We start from the raw sequence: 19,586 nt of genomic DNA, 5'->3' as shown, positions 1-19,586 counted from the left end.
CAGGGGCGCCGACGTCTCTTCTCTTCAGGGGCGCCGACGTCTCTTCTCTTCAGGGGCGCCGGCGTCGTCTCTTCAGGGGCGCCGGCGTCGTCTCTTCAGGGGCGCCGTAGTCTCGTCTCTTCAGGGGCGCCGACGTCTCTTCTCTTCAGGGGCGCAGACGTCTCTTCTCTTCAGGGGCGCCGACGTCTCTTCTCTTCAGGGGCGCCGACGTCTCTTCTCTTCAGGGGCGCCGACGTCTCTTCTCTTCAGGGGCGCCGACGTCTCTTCTCTTCAGGGGCGCCGACGTCTCTTCTCTTCAGGGGCGCCGGCGTCGTCTCTTCAGGGGCGCCGGCGTCGTCTCTTCAGGGGCGCCGGCGTCGTCTCTTCAGGGGCGCCGGCGTCGTCTCTTCAGGGGCGCCGGCGTCTCGTCTCTTCAGGGGCGCCGGCGTCTCGTCTCTTCAGGGGCGCCGACGTCTCGTCTCTTCAGGGGCGCCGACGTCTCGTCTCTTCAGGGGCGCCGACGTCTCGTCTCTTCAGGGGCGCCGACGTCTCGTCTCTTCAGTGGCGCCGACGTCGTCTCTTCAGTGGCGCCGGTGTCGTCTCTTCAGGGGCGCCGACGTCTCGTCTCTTCAGGGGCGTCGACGTCTCGTCTCTTCAGGGGCGCCGACGTCTCGTCTCTTCAGGGGCGCCGACGTCTCGTCTCTTCAGGGGCGCCGTAGTCTCGTCTCTTCAGGGGCGCCGTAGTCTCGTCTCTTCAGGGGCGCCGTAGTCTCGTCTCTTCAGGGGCGCCGTAGTCTCGTCTCTTCAGGGGCGGCGGCGGCGTCTCTTCAGGGGCGGCGTAGTCTCGTCTCTTCAGGGGCGCCGTAGTCTCGTCTCTTCAGGGGTGGTGTTGGAGGGCTCTGCTTGTTCTCCACAGCATGTTTGGTGGTGTCATTAGCATTCTGCCCCTTCTCTCTGCACACATGACCCAAATTGCCTAGCAACATTGAAACCAAAGACAACAAGTTTCTGGATGGGCACTTGAATGGGGCAGAAACTGCACGGCTCAAGGGGCTGAAATAAGCCCATAGGCGCTTTAGCTTTGTTCTGCTTTCTGCCTTCATCAGTGGACACGCGCAGACTGAAAGCTGAGCATGAACGTAGAAATGTCAGCGTGCCGTGTCAGGTGTGTGATACTATCCATCTGGCTGTGGCTGTCAGCTGTGACCTGGCACTGTTCCTGGATCAGGGCTGGGTCCTAGGAGCTGAGTGGAATGGCCACTACGCTTGTGTTACAGACACACAGGTAATCGGGAGCCCGAGGGTGTGGCCTACTGGAGACTTCGTTTTGAGGTGTGCAGAAGTTACTTGAAGTAACTCACTGTTGGCGGGAAACGGAGCTGATGGCAGTCATAGTTCCACTTACATCAGTGATGTGTCCTTGTTAGAACTATGACGCTTATTGAGGCAAGAACACTGCACATTTAATTCATTACACATTTGCCTGAAGTGTCACCAAGTACTATTTGTGTTATTTGACCAAAATCAAAAAGTTGCAGCAGTATTCTTACAAAGGCACTATGAATACTTACAGCATAATAAATATATTATTATAAATAATAATAATGAGAAGGAAACAAAGTATTTCACAGAAAGGGGGAATTAGCTGAGATGTTTTTTTGTGGAATGTCTCGAGACACTTTAAAACATATACAGTTGATATCCAAGTAAGTAGGCCTCATAAGTCATTAATGTAGATTTCTGCATCAGAGTGACTGGAATTAGAGGGTGCTGCCTAGTGTGGGCGGGGCCGGGGTAGTTAGGGTGGAGCCTTGCTGTGTTCCGCATCATCGTATCCATCAACGACAGACCATGGCGTCTGTTGGTTGAGCCCTGCAATTAGCGTTAGCCACACAATGAGGCTTTGTCTCCTCCTATTGATTATGCATATAAGAATAGGTCAGTTTTAGAAACCATCCGAGTCATTTTGACGAGTTGATGTGGTTTGATGCTTGTGCGTGATGTGCTTAGTTTGCAAGATGCTAATTTTGTCTGAAAGCTTTCTTGTTGGCTACATTTATCCTGCAGTTTCAGTGCAAAACTAAAGAACAATAAACACTTTGCTTAATCAAACGATAAGCGAAAAGGGAAAATGTTACTGCTTACTTTTTATGTTTGTGTAGTCTCACTAGCATGAACTAATAATACATTTTAACCTTTGTTCTGTATGTAATTTGGTGTTGAATTCTCTTAGATTGACATAGAAATAAATGGGGAGCCGGTGGATCTGCACATGAAACTTGGAGACAATGGGGAAGCGTTCTTCGTACAGGAGACGGAGGTGCAGGACGTGAGTATCAGTGATTGCACACTTCAGTTAACCTGACATTCATCATAGACTAAAAATGATTTAATTAAATATAGAACTACACGCAGAGTGTTGGTGGTGACGGCTGTAGGCAGTGTGACAGAGACGGTCACGCTCTGAAGAGTAGGATGATGTGACGGTCACGTAGGATGGTGTGACGGTCACGTAGGTCACGTAAGATGGTGTGACGGTCATGTAGGATGGTGTGACGGTCACGTAGGATGGTGTGACGGTCACGTAGGTCACGTAAGATGGTGTGACGGTCACGTAGGATGGTGTGACGGTCACGTAGGTCACGTACGATGGTTAATGGCTGCTCTGGCTGCTGTGCCAAGGAGCTGGTTCTTGTGTCAGGTGGTCAGAGCTGACGTTTATCTCCTTGGCCCTGGGTTCAGTCCCCGGGGACGATGGCTGCCTTCAGCCTTCTTCACAATGCTCTGCTTAATTTACTCTCTTTAAGAAACTTGATGTAACCAATATTTGTTTTGTAAGTGCTTGTCCAAAGCTCCAAGTGAGTTTCAACTGGCCCTCTTGTCCATGTGAATCAGGAGATAGTGCCAGCCCACCTGGCCACCTCTCCAATCCCCACGGAGAGTCACATGTTCTGGATCGGGGAGAGAGACCAGACACAGGCCAAAGACCCTCTGGACCCAGAGGAGCCTCCCGAGCTGCCTGCTCCCAGCTCTGGTTCCGCCAAGAAGAAGAAGAGGCGGAGAAAGAAGCATAAAGGAGACCCTCGGCGGGAGGAGCCAACCCCGCCTGCTTCTGTCTGCACTTCTGCCCCTGTGGAGGAGATCTTTGAGATGGACCTGACCTCAGATGACGAAGCTCCCGCCAGCACACGGTGACTAGTGAATCAACCCTAGTGAATCAACACTAGTTAACCATCTTTTACTCTTAACCTGTGCTGTAAATGAGTCCGTTTTTCAATACCATCATATTTTAGGTCTCCTTCAGTTACCACGGTGAAGGAGGTGGAACCCAGGGTGGCAGCAGGCCGCCATTCCCCGGAGAACTACCCTTTCTCTGATGGAGACTGGTCACGTTCAGACAGGCATGTTCATTTAGCCCCAACATCTGTGCATGGTTCCACTCTGACTACATATAGCATGAAGCAATCATTTCTTGTGCATATTTGTCATTATGTTCATCGCAGCCATGCCATGTTGACCTTCTCCCCCAAGAGTGACTCTGAGCTGGTGGTCCGCCCCTCAGAGAGCATGTTGAAAATGGAGTCTCACATGCAGTGGACGTGGGGGGAGTTACCGGAGCCAACCAGGGTACGTGTGTCATCCCAGCACAGTCCGTCCACGGCGTTTACAGTTATGTAGTAACACAGCATATATAACAAGCCTTCTTGGTATAAGAAGTCGGGCCGAGTGTGTATACCAGTGTGGAGCTCTAACTTTTTGCTGTGTTTCCAGCAGGTGGCTAAAAAGGAGAAGGCAGAGCTGCCCAAGACGGTGACCATCACGCCGTCGGAGAACACTCACTTCAGGGTGATCCTCAGCTCCGAGGCCATGGACCCCCAGAGTGATGGGCAAAACAGGCTGGAGCCTGTGACCGTGTGTGCCATCGTCAAACCCCAGCCCCGCTCCCCGGTCACCCCGGTCACCCCAGTCACACCTCTCTCACTCTCTGATTCTGTGGAGGTGCTAGCTAGTGTTGTCGTGACCACTTCCACCCCATCAGACCCCATCACTGCTGCTGCTGCGATGGGTGGAGACCCAGGTGACGTCAGCCCCAAGACCGACTCTCCTACCAAGAAGAAAGGTTGGTTGACACTGCTAATGGTTCTCAGTGGAAGCTCTCCGTCTGTCTAATTAACACACCATGGTGACCTAAGCTGCCCATTGAACCGCAGCTATATTAGAACCAAGAAGTGGAAAGAATCTAGAAAGGAGCTATATAAGTAGAAAATTCATTCATTCATTCATTCATTTTGTTAGCGGGTAACATGCAATGGTTTTGTGTTTATATTTTTTCCACTCAACCAGTTCCCTGAATAATGGCTAGGGTTTATCAGGCAGTGTGTGGCTGTGGGGGGGTGGGGGGCGTGGCTTGTGCTCTGCTGGTTTGGGTCAGTGGGAGGGGCCTGGAGGGCCACAGCAGCATACTGCTGCAGACCGAGCAGATACCTCTGTGGCTCTTACCAGCAGGACCTGCTGGGTGAGAGATGCTCTTCTGCTGTTTGTTCAGGTGTCCCTAAGAGGAGCCAGCACCAGGGCCCTGAGGACATCTACCTGGATGATCTCAGTGTGCTTGAGCCCGACGTGGCCGCACGTTACTTTCCCAAGAGGTACGCACACTGTATGGCCTAACGCCATGTCATGCCTTTCTTTATATGGATACATTAAGTAACTGCTAAGAACTGTGTTTATAGTGATTTTAAAATGAGTGATTTTAATATAGTTTATTGCTATATAAATATAGGATATAGGAATATAGGATCATCTTGGAGCTCATTTGAAATAGATGTGTGCGAGGATGTATGTGCATGGGTATATATGTGGGTGTGTGGTTGTGCGCATGAGCACATGATGTATTTCTGTGTGTGTGTGTGTGTGTGTGTGTGTGTGTGTGTGTGTGTGTGTGTGTGTGTGTGTGTGTGTGTGTGTGTGTGTGTGTGTGTGTGTGTGTGTGCGTGCTCACAGTGACTCAGACACTGGCTCCAAGCACTGGATGGAGTCTGGGATTCATTCAGGTTCACAGTCTCCCCAGTCGGTGGGCAGTGCAGCTGCTGACAGTGGGACAGAGTGCCTGTCTGACTGTGCATCAGACCTGCCTGACGTCACACTCTCTCTGTGTGGGGGGCTGAGTGAGAACGCAGAGATATCCAAAGGTACTCAGAGAACAAGCTCTGCGTGATTATACAACCTTTAGTATTATACACCGTGTATACAAGTTAACACTGTTTCTGTGCCCCCCTCTCTAGAAAGGTTCATGGAGCATATCATCACCTACCATGAATTTGCTGAAAATCCTGCCATTATAGACAATCCCAATTTGGTTGTGAAAATAGCAAACAGGTAATGTTTAAAAGCTCCTGGTTCTATTCCCCCAGAAATGTCAGTTTTCATTAAAAATGTCATCTTATTTTTTGGCCCTTACAGATATTACAATTGGACCTTGGCTGCACCATTAATTTTGAGCCTGCAGGTTTTCCAGAAGAACTTGCCCAAGGCTGCAGAGGAGGCCTGGGTTAAAGAGAAGATGCCCAAGAAGTCTGGACGCTGGTGGTTCTGGAGGAAAAGGGCTGACAGCACCATAAAACAGGCAATTCTGATAACAGATATGATGATGTTTGAAGGCTGGGCAATTTCACAACACCTTACTGGGACTTAATTACCTTCCTTTTCTATGTGGACTTTAATTTTAACAGCAAACCAGCAAAACATGCAAAAACATGAACTGGTCTTTAATCTTCTAGAGTGCATTTCTGTAATTGCTGGCGCAAAGATAGACGACTGAGGTGTTAGCAGAGCAGTAGCCTCTGAAGTTTCTTCACTCCCTCGGATGTCTTCGTTAGTTTACCCATTATGTCGCTGGGTGTGTTCTGTACTGCCCTGTAATTACGGATTAGTGAGTTGTTAACTGTTGATGGCGAGTAAAGGAGCAGTTGTTATGTCCACGGTCTTCGTTAATAAAGTATAGAAGCTTCCCGCATGTACACGCCACTGCATGCCTAATTGCATTCTTCAGCACAGGTGCTGAGTGTGTCCATATTCCTGCATCATTAAACACTAAAAGAGTGGATTCAAAATCTTCAACCTAAGGGGTTTGTTGCTTTGGTTTGACTGCATAATAATTGGGCATGTGTGCCTGTCTGTTGCTGGCTTTCCCCCTGCAGTCGGAGAGCACAGGAAAGCTGGAGATGAAGGAGGAGCCACTGGAAGGGGGTGGTTCTTCACTCTCAGTCGACAGCCACGCCCACAAGTGAGTCAGGGCACCGTGTCCAGTCTGGCAGCTGTATGGCTTAAGCTGCAGATAATATGAACTGGCCATTAACCCTAGACTGAAATGAAACTAGATCATGGGTTAAAGTTCTCTGTCACTACGACGGATTTCCGTCATTAGATTTTTTGGGGGGGAAATTCCGTCAAATCATAATAAACCACACAAGCGCATGCTATCTGTTTTGTGGCCGAAATATGATTCTCTCACTGGCGCTCATCAGCACTGGATGGATGACGGCGGTGTCATTTGATTGACTTGCGGGTCCGCCTTCAGATTTTCGGACATTACGTAGAAAAGTTACCTCCCTCCTCATACTTTCTTGAGTGACCGTGTCTCGAATTTTGTAACTTCGCGCGCACCGCGCTTCAGCGCAATGAATTAATCCTTAAATATTCATTTGTTCATTCATTTTGAATATTATAATGTCATGTCCATACTATAAAGTACATTTCAATTTTTATTTGAATTTGTAGTGAAATATAGAAGTTATGGTTATTTATACTGAAGAATCTCTCCACCGATCACAGACTTCTTCATTTAGCTTTAATACAGTCGGAGAAAATAGGCGCATTCCGGCCCAAAATTATTTTCCCCTCCCAATCAGCCCAAACTAGAGACTGACATGAGCCGGCCCATCGGGAATCCTCCCGAATCTCCTGATTAGCCACTCCGGTTCTGGGCACATTTCTTCCATTTAAAATGTCAACTTTTTTATTTCTAAACCAATTTAACATGGATGGTGTTGTTCTGTTTGCATTTAAAAGCTCTATCCAGTGGTGTGATTTAATTTGCCATTTTTGGATATTTAATTTTTTTGTAACATACCTACTTAAAGCAGGTAATCTTACGTTTATGTTTTTGCGATAGTGAATCTAATAAAAACTAGAGAGCTTCATACCTTTTAAAACTCACCAGGATTCACTAAATTTGACTTGATCTTTAAATAATTTTCTGGAAGAGCACCCCCAGATAACTCCATTATATAAACATTTATGTACATTTATTGCTCAGGTGTTGCATTTTGTTGCTTCATAGATTCTCTCTTTTCTCCTTACACAGTCTGTTTAGATAAATATACTTTATAAATGTGTTTATTGTGTAGAATTAGGCAAAAGAGACCTTGTCCCAACTACACCACATTTTCAGTAATTGCTGGCATTGTCTTTTGCCAGGAAAATCTTTCAGTCAAATGAAAATTTCTTGCTTTAACCCATGAACTAGATCAACTGTAACCAAAGGTCTTACGTGAACATGAAACCAGATGTTCCTCTCTCTGTTTGCTGAAGTTCATTGGCCTTGTCCTTGATTTTCATTGCTCACTATCATTTTCTTAAGCTACTGGCTGGAAATTTGCTACCAGTGCGTGGTCCTTGAACGAGGTGAAGGAAAACCAGCCTAGTGTGTTGGGCTGCAGCACTCGGACGCACGAGGGCTCACAGTCGAGATGATGGCCAGGGCTTGTGTTCATATGTAGTGTTCTGACCTGTTCTGGCTCTTGGTGTTGGTCCAGGGTGGAGTCCCGAGACTCGTCCAGTGACGAGGAGGGGAAGGAGGTGAGTGCGGCAGCAGCTTCTCTGGAGACCTCGGCGCAGGTGGAGGTCCAGACCAAGACCACCACACACTCCTACCGCAAGTCCCTGCGCCTCTCGTCCAATCAGATCGTGAGTCCACCTGCCTGCTGAGCTTCTAGGCAGCTTGGCAAAAATCTTCATTATAGCTCTAGTCTCTTTTCTCCTGTGTGAACGGTATTAAACATGGGGTCTTTCAAGCTTTAGTAATAGATGTGTTTTACTAAGGCTCTTAATAAGTCCAGAAAAAACACATCCGAGTCCAGTGAGCTGTTCACTCTGAAGTGTCCCTGTAATGGCCTTTTTCCTGAGTTAGAGCTCCACCTCCTGGTTACAGAGCTACAACCATTAGCTGCATGGCAGAGCCTCTTTCCATGGTCGGAGAAAGCTAAGGCTTACAGTGTGAACATAACTAAAGGGTTCAAATCCAAATATTTGAAAATTCTCAGATTACAAAGATTGGACAAATCAGAACAGATCAAATTCCTGAATTGACTCTTATGGAAAGCACCAACCGTCAGCAAAGGACAGGCTCATGAATATTCATGTTGTTGCTTGGTAACCTGCCAAGTGTATATCAGGAATACCATCTACATTTTGCTTGGTGGTCTTTGATCAGCTGGACTGTTAATATGCTAATAGATGATGACTTTTAATTATGTAGTTGACAGTTAATTCTGAAGCGATATTGTCCCATATTGTTTTTACGGTGCTGAAGAAAATAAGACAAGACAGTACAGGAAAGGAGACATTCCCTGATGTTAGGAGGTGTGTGATCGTGTCATGAACTCTTACTGTTGAGACTCATGAACCCTTGTAAGGTGATGGAGATGTGGAGTGAAGAACCATCGGAGAAGGAATGAGCCCTTCATGAGTGTGAGAACAGGGTGACCTTAGTCTTACTGAACATCTCACTTACGGCATGTTTAACAGAGGACAGCCAGAAATGGCCATTCTTCACTTTGGTGTTCGGTGTTCTACCACCACTGTTCAGAATGGCGACTGGTGGAGGTAGTCGACGGACAATGTCTGATCATTTGATATTTCAACATGTTAAAATGGTGAGGCAGGAAGTTTGTGCCTGAGTTTAGAGCTGTGTGAAGGGTTTATGTAGCCAAATAGAATCACAAGACACATGAAGCCTCTTGGTTATTCAATTGTGAATGTCTGAGTTATTGTTTTACATTTTACATTCATATGCACTTAAAAAAAAAAGTAAAATATGTGGAAATTTGTATGATTTCACTTTAGGCATTTAAACAAATTTCGAGCATAGTTCTATATCATATCTAAATTACAGGACTTGCATTTCTAACATTGTTTCATAGATTGGAAGTTAGACTTTGAACACACAGCTCTTGTGTGATTTGTATCAAGGATTGTTTCATTGTGTAGTATGTCGTCCTTATTCTAGCAGTGAAGGACTAAAGTTTAATGTGATGTGACGGTGCCTATGTGTCTCTCAGGCCAGCCTAAATCTGAAGGAGGGGCCGAATGATGTCACCTTCAGCATCACCACGCAGTACCAGGGCACATGCCGCTGTGAGGGCACCATCTACCTGTGGAACTGGGACGATAAAGTTGTCATCTCCGACATCGACGGCACCATCACCAAGTACGTGCTTCCTTTATTCAGGACTGGAATGTTCATGCCCTCCAGAACAGGGACGTTCGTCTGCATTCATTTAACAACAGAGGGCGGAAATATGTGCATATTTTTCATACCACTGCTGTTTATGGTGTCTGTGAAGTGTTTATGTGCTGAGGCGTTTTCAGGGCCACCATCATGTTCCACATCATTACCTTCAGTGAGTTTAAAGGAAAGTCATTCAGGATGTAGTGATGCAGTCGGCATTCAGTACCCAGTAACGTCACTGCTAACAGTAATGAGCCATAATCACTCCACTGCCAGAAGACTTCAGCATTTATACAGTCATGGATAAAAGTGTTTGATGTATGACTAAAGAGTTCACTGTGATCCAGCACGTCCATTTCTCACATCACAGCTCTCATCACGTTTCTTGAACAAAGAAATGACTAGGGTTGCAACGGTATGAGATTTTCACGGTATGATAACCGTCTCAGAAAATACCTCGGTATCACGGTTATCACGGTATCACAGTTTGTTACATATATTATTAAAAGATACACTGACCCTTAAAGAACTTACAACAAAAGTTTTTGTTCAATTAACCATTTATTGTAGAAACCTGGAACTATTGTATACAAAATGTCTCCTTTAAAAAAACAAAAGCTCTACACCTGTTTATATAAATACTGCAAAATTAGAGAAACCTAAATCATGGATTTCAGTACAATTATTTAAGTTTAAATTATTTAATATCTGATAAACTGAGCCTGGGTCAGTGTCTGATCAACAACTGTTGTAAACGTCCATTGTACTGCCAAGTTGGAATATAACCAGATACTGCAGAAAGAGAGGATTTATTTCTGACATCATCACAATAGAGATTTCTATTTTAAGGCTTTCACACAGAGTCTGGTTTTAACATATGAAAAACAGGCACGTCAGAATTTGAAAATGAACGCATGTAAATTAATGGCGTCTTTCACATCCAGTGAAAGCAAGGACCTTAAAAAGTTAGGATTATACTTTCACGAGTGACCGTAGCGCGCGACTCCGCACACCTCGCACGAGCCTCCGCGAATGGCGGAGGCGTTTATACTTGGCGCGTCACATTCTTTGCAGTCTTGTCTGAAACGATATATGATAGTATAAAGAAACACCCCTCAAACACAGGGGAAGGAACATTTACCTGACAAATTTTAATGTTGCTTTGAGTTTCAGAAAAGTGCTGGAATTTAGGCTAAAGTACTTGAAAATGCTTGAAATTGTAACTACTTCGTTTCACAACAAATATCTGTCTGACTGAACAGTTCTCTTGTATCTTGTAATTTCAGGACGAAACATGAGAGAACGTGAAGACGTTAAGATTGGGCGTTTTGAAAATAAACAACCATTATATAATGTGATTAAAAAAGCTAATTATTTCGAATCATTTTGAGTATATGTATAAATATTTAACTTAATTAATTTTAAGGTGCTGGGAAATATTGAAATGGACCTTGAAAGTGACGTACAAGTGCTTTAATTCCACCTTATAAAGGTGTATGAACCCTGCAAACATGACTTTGTTCATTGCGCTGAGGTGCGGCGCGCGCGAAGTTACAAAATTCGAGAGGTGCACGACCTAGCAAATCGACAGCGCACGAGACCCTCGCACACGGGCGTAGCCACCGCGATTGCGTCATTTTCGCAGCTGATTTTAGTTTTGCCTTTTTTTTTTTTGTTAAAAAGTTGTGTGCTGAGTAGCTGAACCGGAGCGGAGTTGCGCATGCGCGGGTTAGTTTCTCCGCTGGCTTGCTTTCTACCGGTAATAAACAAACGCACACGGTATGATAACCGTGCATTTTAATACCGTGGTATACCGTGAAACCGGTTACCGCTGCAACCCTAGAAATGACCAAACCTCACTTTACTGTAATAGATCCTGTCTTACTGGATGGAGTTTGGAGTTTGATGCCGTTGACTGCACTAATATTAGACTGCCGCCGGTCTGTCGTAGGCTGTTTAATTACCACGAAGGCAGCAGTAATATGGCCGCATCAGTGCAGACATCTGCCTCCTCCGCACTCCTGTTCTCGCTTGGTGGGCGGGCAAAACATAAAAAAAAAAAAAAAATCCAGACTAAGTTGACTTGTCTTATTATCTGTACGACCCCCGGTGGCAGGAGGCGGGACACGAACATGGACCCAAGCTCGGCCCAGGAAGAGGGTGTCGTCATAATGAGCCAATTTACACCCAACTCTCCCGCACCGCCACCCAGCCAGTACAGCAGATAAAACACTCAAATCATTACCACCGCCACCCAGCCAGTACAGCAGATAAAACACTCAAATCATTACCACCGCCACCCAGCCAGTACAGCAGATAAAACACTCAAATCATTACCACCGCCACCCAGCCAGTACAGCAGATAAAACACTCAAATCATTACCACCGCCACCCAGCCAGTACAGCAGATAAAACACTCAAATCATTACCACCGCCACCCAGCCAGTACTGCAGATAAAACACTCAAATCATTACCACCGCCCCCCAGCCAGTACTGCAGTTAACACTCAAATCATTACCACCGCCACCCAGCCAGTACAGCAGATAAAACACTCAAATCATTACCACTGCCACCCAGCCAGTACAGCAGATAAAACACTCAAATCATTACCACCGCCACCCAGCCAGTACAGCAGCTAAAACACTCAAATCATTACCACCGCCTCGGTCCAAAATGTCCACACAGTGAAAGATTTATCAGCATTTTTAACATGGGGTTTTCTTTAAAATAAGAAAAGGATGTAAATCAAATGTGCTGCACTTCTGTGCCTATATTTAGAAGAGTTAGAAGCACAGAGGATGCACATGTGAGTCTTTGCTTTATTTATTTACGTTGTGTGTGGGTGTGTGTGGGTGCTTCCAGATCGGACGTGTTTGGACAGATCCTGCCTCAGCTGGGGAAGGACTGGACTCACCAGGGCATCGCCAAGCTCTACCATTCAGTGGCTGAGTGAGTGCCTCACTGTTGCCTTATGTCATTTCATCAGGTACCCTCACTCTGGCTGATAAAGTCCCCGTCCAGTGGAAATACCAGGAGTGACCGCTGTGATTCTCCTCCTTCCCCTCTGACTGTTTTGAAGCCCATTTCGCTCTGTTCTTCGCAGGAATGGCTATAAGTTCCTGTACTGCTCGGCGAGGGCCATAGGCATGGCGGACATGACGCGGGGGTATCTGCACTGGGTCAATGACGGTGGCACCATTTTGCCCCGTGGGCCCCTCATGCTTTCCCCCAGCAGCCTCTTCTCTGCATTTCACAGGTACCCTTTCTACATGAGGGAGAACCACCCTAAAAGTTGAAATCTAGCTGCAACAGTAGGCACTCCTCAGGCTGCTGGAGCTATTTTTAGAGTGTCTCAGTATTCAGTGAAGTAAGTATGGTGAAATAAGGCAGGATGTCATGATGAAATAAGATGATCATATTCTGACTGGAAGAGTTAGAATATGTCTCTGGAGTTTTCTACCATATAGATACTTTTACATGGTAAGATGAGCCTCAATCAGGTGTGGGTTTTTTTTTTTCTCTCTTTTATTTTTTTGCCTGCTTTATGTCCAATGAGGCTTCCATACCTAAACAATAATGTTGCTACTCCTCTTTCATGAGTAGTTTCTTTTTATTTTATATTGCTACGCCTAGCTAAGACCAGAAGTTGTAAACCTAAATAAGGTTGTTGTTGATCTCTAACTGTCAAGGCCATTTAGTACCATTGTTCAGCATCAAGCGTAAAGGCAAGTGTGGACTGAGAGACCTCAGCAGACACGTCAGCTCAAGACGTCAACCTTCAGGGTTAGCACTCACTGCTGTGTGATGGCTGTGTAACGGGTTCTTTTGCTTTTTTAGAGAGGTGATTGAGAAGAAACCAGAAATTTTCAAGATCGAATGCCTTACTGACATCAAGAACCTGTTCCACCCCAACAAACATCCCTTCTATGCTGCATTTGGAAACAGGACAAATGTGAGTTGCGTCGCAGTGCAGTTTGGTTAATACCGTCAGGATCCTCAGGTGTTGGTAGAAACATGGCGTGTGGACTCATAGTCCAGGTGTGGTACCACACACTCCTGTCTGCGGTCTGCTGGTTCTCCTCAGAGCAAATTCAGGGTAGCAAGATGTGAAGTGACTTTTGGAGTGGCTTTCATTGGATTGGATTGGAGTGGCTTTCAGTCTCACTATACATCCGTACAGTGACAATAAAGGCCTTCTATTCTATGTTGTGGGTGGGCTAAGCGCAAATATTAACATCAAAGTGTACCACAGTTAAATTATTTAATTCACATGTTGTTTATGGTCCTGCATATTTAACCAGTTATTTATTTTCTTTCTTAAGAGCAATCTGACAAACAAAATGACTCTACGTATTAACTTTGGAGGCGGAGCTCTATGATTATAATGTCAGTGTAATGCTTTAACAACCTCTAGGAGGCTGTTGAGACATGAGACATTGTGAAGTGAGCAACATGGTCCAGTCTTGACATCTGAATGTTCATGAACAGCTGGGTGGGGGACAGTTCTGTCATGAACAGCTGGGTGGGGGACTTCCGTCATGAACAGCTGGGTGGGGGACAGTTCCGTCATGAACAGCTGGGTGGGGGACAGTTCTGTCATGAACAGCTGGGTGGGGGACAGTTCCGTCATGAACAGCTGGGTGGGGACAGTTCCGTCATGAACAGCTGGGTGGGGGACAGTTCTGTCATGAACAGCTGGGTGGGGGACAGTTCCGTCATGAACAGCTGGGTGGGGACAGTTCCGTCATGTCCAGCTGGGTGGGAGACAGTTCCGTCATGAACAGCTGGGTGGGAGACAGTTCCGTCATGTCCAGCTGGGTGGGGGACAGTTCCGTCATGTCCAGCTGGGTGGGGGACAGTTCCGTCATGTCCAGCTGGGTGGGGGACAGTTCCGTCATGTCCAGCTGGGTGGGGGACAGTTCCGTCATGAACAGCTGGGTGGGGGACAGTTCCGTCATGTCCAGCTGGGTGGGGGACAGTTCCGTCATGTCCAGCTGGGTGGGGGACAGTTCCGTCATGTCCAGCTGGGTGGGGGACAGTTCCGTCATGAACAGCTGGGTGGGGGACAGTTCCGTCATGAACAGCTGGGTGGGGGACAGTTCCGTCATGAACAGCTGGGTGGGGGACAGTTCCGTCATGAACAGCTGGGTGGGGGACAGTTCCGTCATGAACAGCTGGGTGGGGGACAGTTCCGTCATGAACAGCTGGCTGGTGGGGGACAGTTCCGTCATGAACAGCTGGCTGGTGGGGGACAGTTCCGTCATGAACAGCTGGGTGGGGGACAGTTCTGTCATGAACAGCTGGGTGGGGACAATTCGGTCATGAACAGCAGGCTGTGTCTACAGACGTGATCACATAGGGTGATACTAATGGTCTTGTCCACACAAATAGGAAATGTCTGTGTGGTGTGTGTTCTCACTGGAGATATGTCTGTGTGGTGTGTGTTCTCACTGGAGAGATGTCAATGTTGTGTGTGTTCTCACTGGAGAGATGTCAATGTTGTGTGTGTTCTCACTGGAGATATGTCTGTGTGGTGTGTGTTCTCACTGGAGAGATGTCAATGTTGTGTGTGTTCTCACTGGAGATATGTCTGTGTGGTGTGTGTTCTCACTGGAGAGATGTCTGTGTGGTGTGTGTTCTCACTGGAGAGATGTCTGTGTGGTGTGTGTTCTCACTGGAGAGATGTCTGTGTGGTGTGTGTTCTCACTGGAGATATGTCTGTGTGGTGTGTGTTCTCACTGGAGATATGTCTGTGTGGTGTGTGTTCTCACTGGAGAGATGTCAATGTTGTGTGTGTTCTCACTGGAGAGATGTCTGTGTGGTGTGTGTTCTCACTGGAGATATGTCTGTGTGGTGTGTGTTCTCACTGGAGAGATGTCTGTGTGGTGTGTGTTCTCACTGGAGATATGTCTGTGTGGTGTGTGTTCTCACTGGAGATATGTCTGTGTGGTGTGTGTTCTCACTGGAGAGATGTCAATGTTGTGTGTGTTCTCACTGGAGATATGTCTGTGTGGTGTGTGTTCTCACTGGAGAGATGTCTGTGTGGTGTGTGTTCTCACTGGAGAGATGTCTGTGTGGTGTGTGTTCTCACTGGAGAGATGTCAATGTTGTGTGTGTTCTCACTGGAGAGATGTCTGTGTGGTGTGTGTTCTCACTGGAGAGATGTCTGTGTGGTGTGTGTTCTCACTGGAGAGATGTCTGTGTGGTGTGTGTTCTCACTGGAGAGATGTCTGTGTGGTGTGTGTTCTCACTGGAGAGATGTCTGTGTGGTGTGTCCAGTGGTGTAAATCTGGCTCCCTTGTTCTAGGATGTGTTCGCTTATAAGGAGGTCGGGGTTCCTGTCTGCCGGATCTTCACCGTCAACCCCAAGGGAGAGTTGATTCAAGAGCAGACCAAGGGTAACAAGTCCTCGTGAGTGCAGCCTTCATACCCCCGCCCCTCCACAAGGCTCTGTAGCTCTCACATACAGAATCTTATCTAGAACATCAGACACCAAGCCTGTTTTTGGAGATTAACCTTCCTGTGGAGTCAGGTTCCTGCTTGCCTGTAACATCCAATCAAGTCAGTTAGAACTTTGAGAAGGCATTGATTAAGACCAGGTGTGTTGGATGGGTATTGGGGCTAAGTCCTGCAGGAAGCTAGATCTCAAACCAAAGAGCTTGACCTTTGAGCACAGCTCTAAAAACCAAATCTCAGCGTGTGTGTGGGCTGTTGTGTTGTCCCTGCAGGTACAGCAGGCTGAGTGAACTGGTGGAGCACGTGTTTCCTCTGCTGACTAAAGAACAGAGCTCGGCGTTCACCTTCCCTGAGTTCAGCTCCTTCTGCTTCTGGAGACAGCCCATCCCCCAGATCGACCCCGACGACCTGCTCTGATAAGCTGTCTGACTCCGACCTGCTCTGATAGACTGTCTGACTCCGACCTGCTCTGATAGGCTGTCTGACTCCGACCTGCTCTGATAGGCTGTCTGACTCCGACCTGCTCTGATAGGCTGTCTGACTTCTTCCATCTGCAGTTTCAGCCTTGAACACTTGCCTGCAAGAACCAATCATGCCTGCACTTTTCATGATGTGGCTAAAGTAATATTTTCTCCAAGTCTGAGCCATGCGGTCAGCTCTAAAGACTCTAAAGACCTGATCATACATGTTCATTTCACCACTGGTCAGCTGTGCTCTGATCTCTTCTGATCGATTCTCCGAACGCTGAGCCAAAACGTACCAGGACGGCTGGGGTGCTACAGGACCATCCTCACCTGTCGGACAGGTGATGGTGCGGATCACAGTGTCACACACATAAGGAATAGACCTGGCTGAGCACCGGGACGCTGGAGCAGTGTGTGAGCATGGATCTGGTCTCGTTTGTTGATGATGGATGATTTAGCTGATCTTGGTCACTCCAGCATCAGTGTTTATTCCAACGTGCACTAGTGTTTACCTGTGGCTCAAATGGTTACCGGTCACAGAAAGCGTGCAATGATGGCTCATCATGGCTAATTTTTCATTCCATATTGAAGTTGAAAAGTTTGAACGTGGGGATGGTGTGTAGCATCACAGATACTAAATAATTAACGGACATATTTATTTACAAATACTAATTTATTTAGTTCTTTAACAATACATTGTTGTACAGATACTTGTGATGAATGTGCACTGCCTCTCCTATGTGGTGAGTTTGCCTGGTGGCGTACGCGTTGCTGGATGTCGAGGTGTGAGAGGAGCTCGCTCGTCTCCACCTCATCCTGGAGCTTCAGGACGAGGGCACACTCCCTCGTTCCCAGCCCTACCCCGGGCCCCGCGAGACGGCCCCCCGGGCAGCTGTGGTCCCGGCTCCCCCAGCAGATGCCGGGTCGCTGCACTTATCTTGCACTTAAGCAATGAAGAAGCTGCCATGCTGGACACTGCTTAGCTGTTTAGCAGTATGTGCAAAGTTTGAGAAGTTACTTAAGACGTTCTGCATAAGATGCTACAACCAGTACATTTTAGAGTGCTGCTGCGTCTAAATCCTCCTGATTAATGTATAGTTAATAAAATAAACATGAATGCTTCCATAAAAAAAAATAAAAAAAACAGTCCACTGTTCAGACTGTAGCTTGGACATCAGTGAGAAACATGTTTGCAGTTTACATCTCAAATGTACATGTGTTTGTGTTTTTGTGTGTGTGTGTGTGTGTGTGTGTGTGTGTGTTCATATCCACCAACACATTTAAGTTGATTTTGGGAGCTTGCAAAATTAATAGAAAAAATAAAAAAAGGTTTATCTAAAGTCTTCACATAAGCAGAATATTTCTGTGCTTTCAGCAGGAAAAGGTTGTAGCTGTTTTGAAGGATCAAATTGGTTTGTTTTGTTTGGACGTGCGTTAACTGAAGTCTCACCGGTGAACTGAGGAAGTGCGTTCTGCACGAGTCACTCAAGATAAGTTGGTCTGCCTCGTCACAGATGGACATGCTTCTTGGTCTTTCTAGCTCAGTCATACGACGCATGGTCGAGTTTGTCGACATGTACATAAGAATAGCAAGTGTTTTATTTACAGAACATTTATTGGGATTATATGGCAATTATTTGAGGGGAAAACGCATTCCAAGGTTCTCTGAAGTGTTTTTTTGCATTTGCCTGTGTTCATGATGTTAGAGGTGAAATCTGTCTGTTAATGATTAACAAAGTGATCCTGTTCTTTCTATGAAAGTGATCCTTTTGTGTGGGATGAGCACACTCCTCTTGTGTGAATCTCAGACGTATGGTTAAAGCTGTTCTTTTGGAACTATTGTGGTAAATGCTGAAAATCATTCTTCATTGCTCTCGCTTCAGCCCCCTTTTGTTTTATATGTTTTTATTTCTTGACATAGGAGCTTCATGGGAAAAGGTGACATGCTTCTTGGTTTCTGTTAGCCTTAAAGTTTGTTAGCTTTGATGGCAGTTAACATCTCACCACCTTAAACACATTTAAATGTAATTGCTGTATGTTTATGAAACAAAGATTCTATTAAAATGCATTTACTACAAATGTTGACACTCAAGTCCACTTTTTCCTTTCCATTGTCCGTCACAGAGTATGTTGAACAGTTCTGTCTGTGGAGCACATCTAGGAATAGACTAGACAGTGGAACCCACTGGAGAAAAACAGATACTACTAGACCTTGGAGGTTACGGTGTGTTGATCATGTGAATGGAGACTTACTAGCTGAGCCTCTTTACACCACAAGCAAGATATTTTCATTTTTTTTAACTTTTATTAATTAGATGACTGTAATGAGCATCTGGTTCAAGATGTTGAGAAATGCAATATGAAAATGCAAGTCACGTATCTTTTTGTGCCTTAAAAGTGCAAGTAGTGTTGCAATAAATAACATGAAATATGCAGGGAGGAGGCAACAGTCTGCAGCAGCAGTCTGGAGAGAGGGCAGGACTGCATGTCTTCTGGAGAGAGGGCAGGACTGCATGTCTTCTGGAGAGAGGGCAGGACTGCCTGTCTTCTGGAGAGAGGGCAGGACTGTCTGTCTTCTGGAGAGAGGGCAGGACTGCATGTCTTCTGGAGAGAGGGCAAGACTGCCTGTCTTGTGGAGAGAGGGCAAGACTGCCTGTCTTGTGGAGAGAGGGCAAGACTGCCTGTCTTGTGGAGAGAGGGCAAGACTGTCTGTCTTCTGGAGAGGGGGCGGGACTGCATGTCTTCTGGAGAGAGGGCAAGACTGCCTGTCTTGTGGAGAGAGGGCAAGACTGTCTGTCTTCTGGAGAGAGGGCAAGACTGCCTGTCTTGTGGAGAGAGGGCAAGACTGCCTGTCTTCTGGAGAGAGGGCAGGACTGTCTGTCTTCTGGAGAGAGGGCAGGACTGTCTGTCTTCTGGAGAGAGGGCAGGACTGTCTGTCTTCTGGAGAGAGGGCAGGACTGCCTGTCTTCTGGAGAGAGGGCAAGACTGCCTGTCTTGTGGAGAGAGGGCAAGACTGCATGTCTTCTGGAGAGAGGGCAGGACTGCCTGTCTTCTGGAGAGAGGGCAGGACTGCCTGTCTTCTGGAGAGAGGGCAGGACTGTCTGTCTTCTGGAGAGAGGGCAGGACTGCATGTCTTCTGGAGAGAGGGCGGGACTGCATGTCTTCCGGAGAGAGGGCG

General features: G+C 46.7%; 1 protein-coding gene across 3 annotated transcripts in view; it reads left to right on the top strand.

The window, feature by feature from the left end:
- The window catches only part of lpin2 (lipin 2), a 33,103-nt gene extending 14,616 nt beyond the window's left edge, over positions 1–18,487 (top strand). For 2 of the 3 annotated variants that reach the window (XM_076984836.1, XM_076984834.1), the window contains exons 3-19: positions 2,213–2,308; positions 2,875–3,170; positions 3,273–3,380; positions 3,483–3,606; positions 3,751–4,099; positions 4,526–4,625; positions 4,981–5,168; positions 5,262–5,355; positions 5,440–5,602; positions 6,177–6,262; positions 7,794–7,944; positions 9,318–9,466; positions 12,351–12,437; positions 12,592–12,744; positions 13,326–13,440; positions 15,796–15,899; positions 16,217–18,487. In XM_076984836.1, the coding sequence (XP_076840951.1) occupies positions 2,213–2,308; positions 2,875–3,170; positions 3,273–3,380; positions 3,483–3,606; positions 3,751–4,099; positions 4,526–4,625; positions 4,981–5,168; positions 5,262–5,355; positions 5,440–5,602; positions 6,177–6,262; positions 7,794–7,944; positions 9,318–9,466; positions 12,351–12,437; positions 12,592–12,744; positions 13,326–13,440; positions 15,796–15,899; positions 16,217–16,361 (2,508 nt within the window). In that variant the 3' untranslated portion in view covers positions 16,362–18,487. The remainder of the gene's footprint in view (positions 1–2,212; positions 2,309–2,874; positions 3,171–3,272; positions 3,381–3,482; positions 3,607–3,750; positions 4,100–4,525; positions 4,626–4,980; positions 5,169–5,261; positions 5,356–5,439; positions 5,603–6,176; positions 6,263–7,793; positions 7,945–9,317; positions 9,467–12,350; positions 12,438–12,591; positions 12,745–13,325; positions 13,441–15,795; positions 15,900–16,216) is intronic. The other variant, XM_076984835.1, reaches the window with a different exon arrangement.
- The last annotated feature ends 1,099 nt before the right edge of the window (positions 18,488–19,586 follow it).

Source organism: Brachyhypopomus gauderio, unplaced genomic scaffold (assembly GCF_052324685.1).
Source record: "Brachyhypopomus gauderio isolate BG-103 unplaced genomic scaffold, BGAUD_0.2 sc34, whole genome shotgun sequence".
Classification (NCBI taxonomy): domain Eukaryota; kingdom Metazoa; phylum Chordata; class Actinopteri; order Gymnotiformes; family Hypopomidae; genus Brachyhypopomus; species Brachyhypopomus gauderio.
This window is presented reverse-complemented; position numbering and strand designations above follow the sequence as displayed.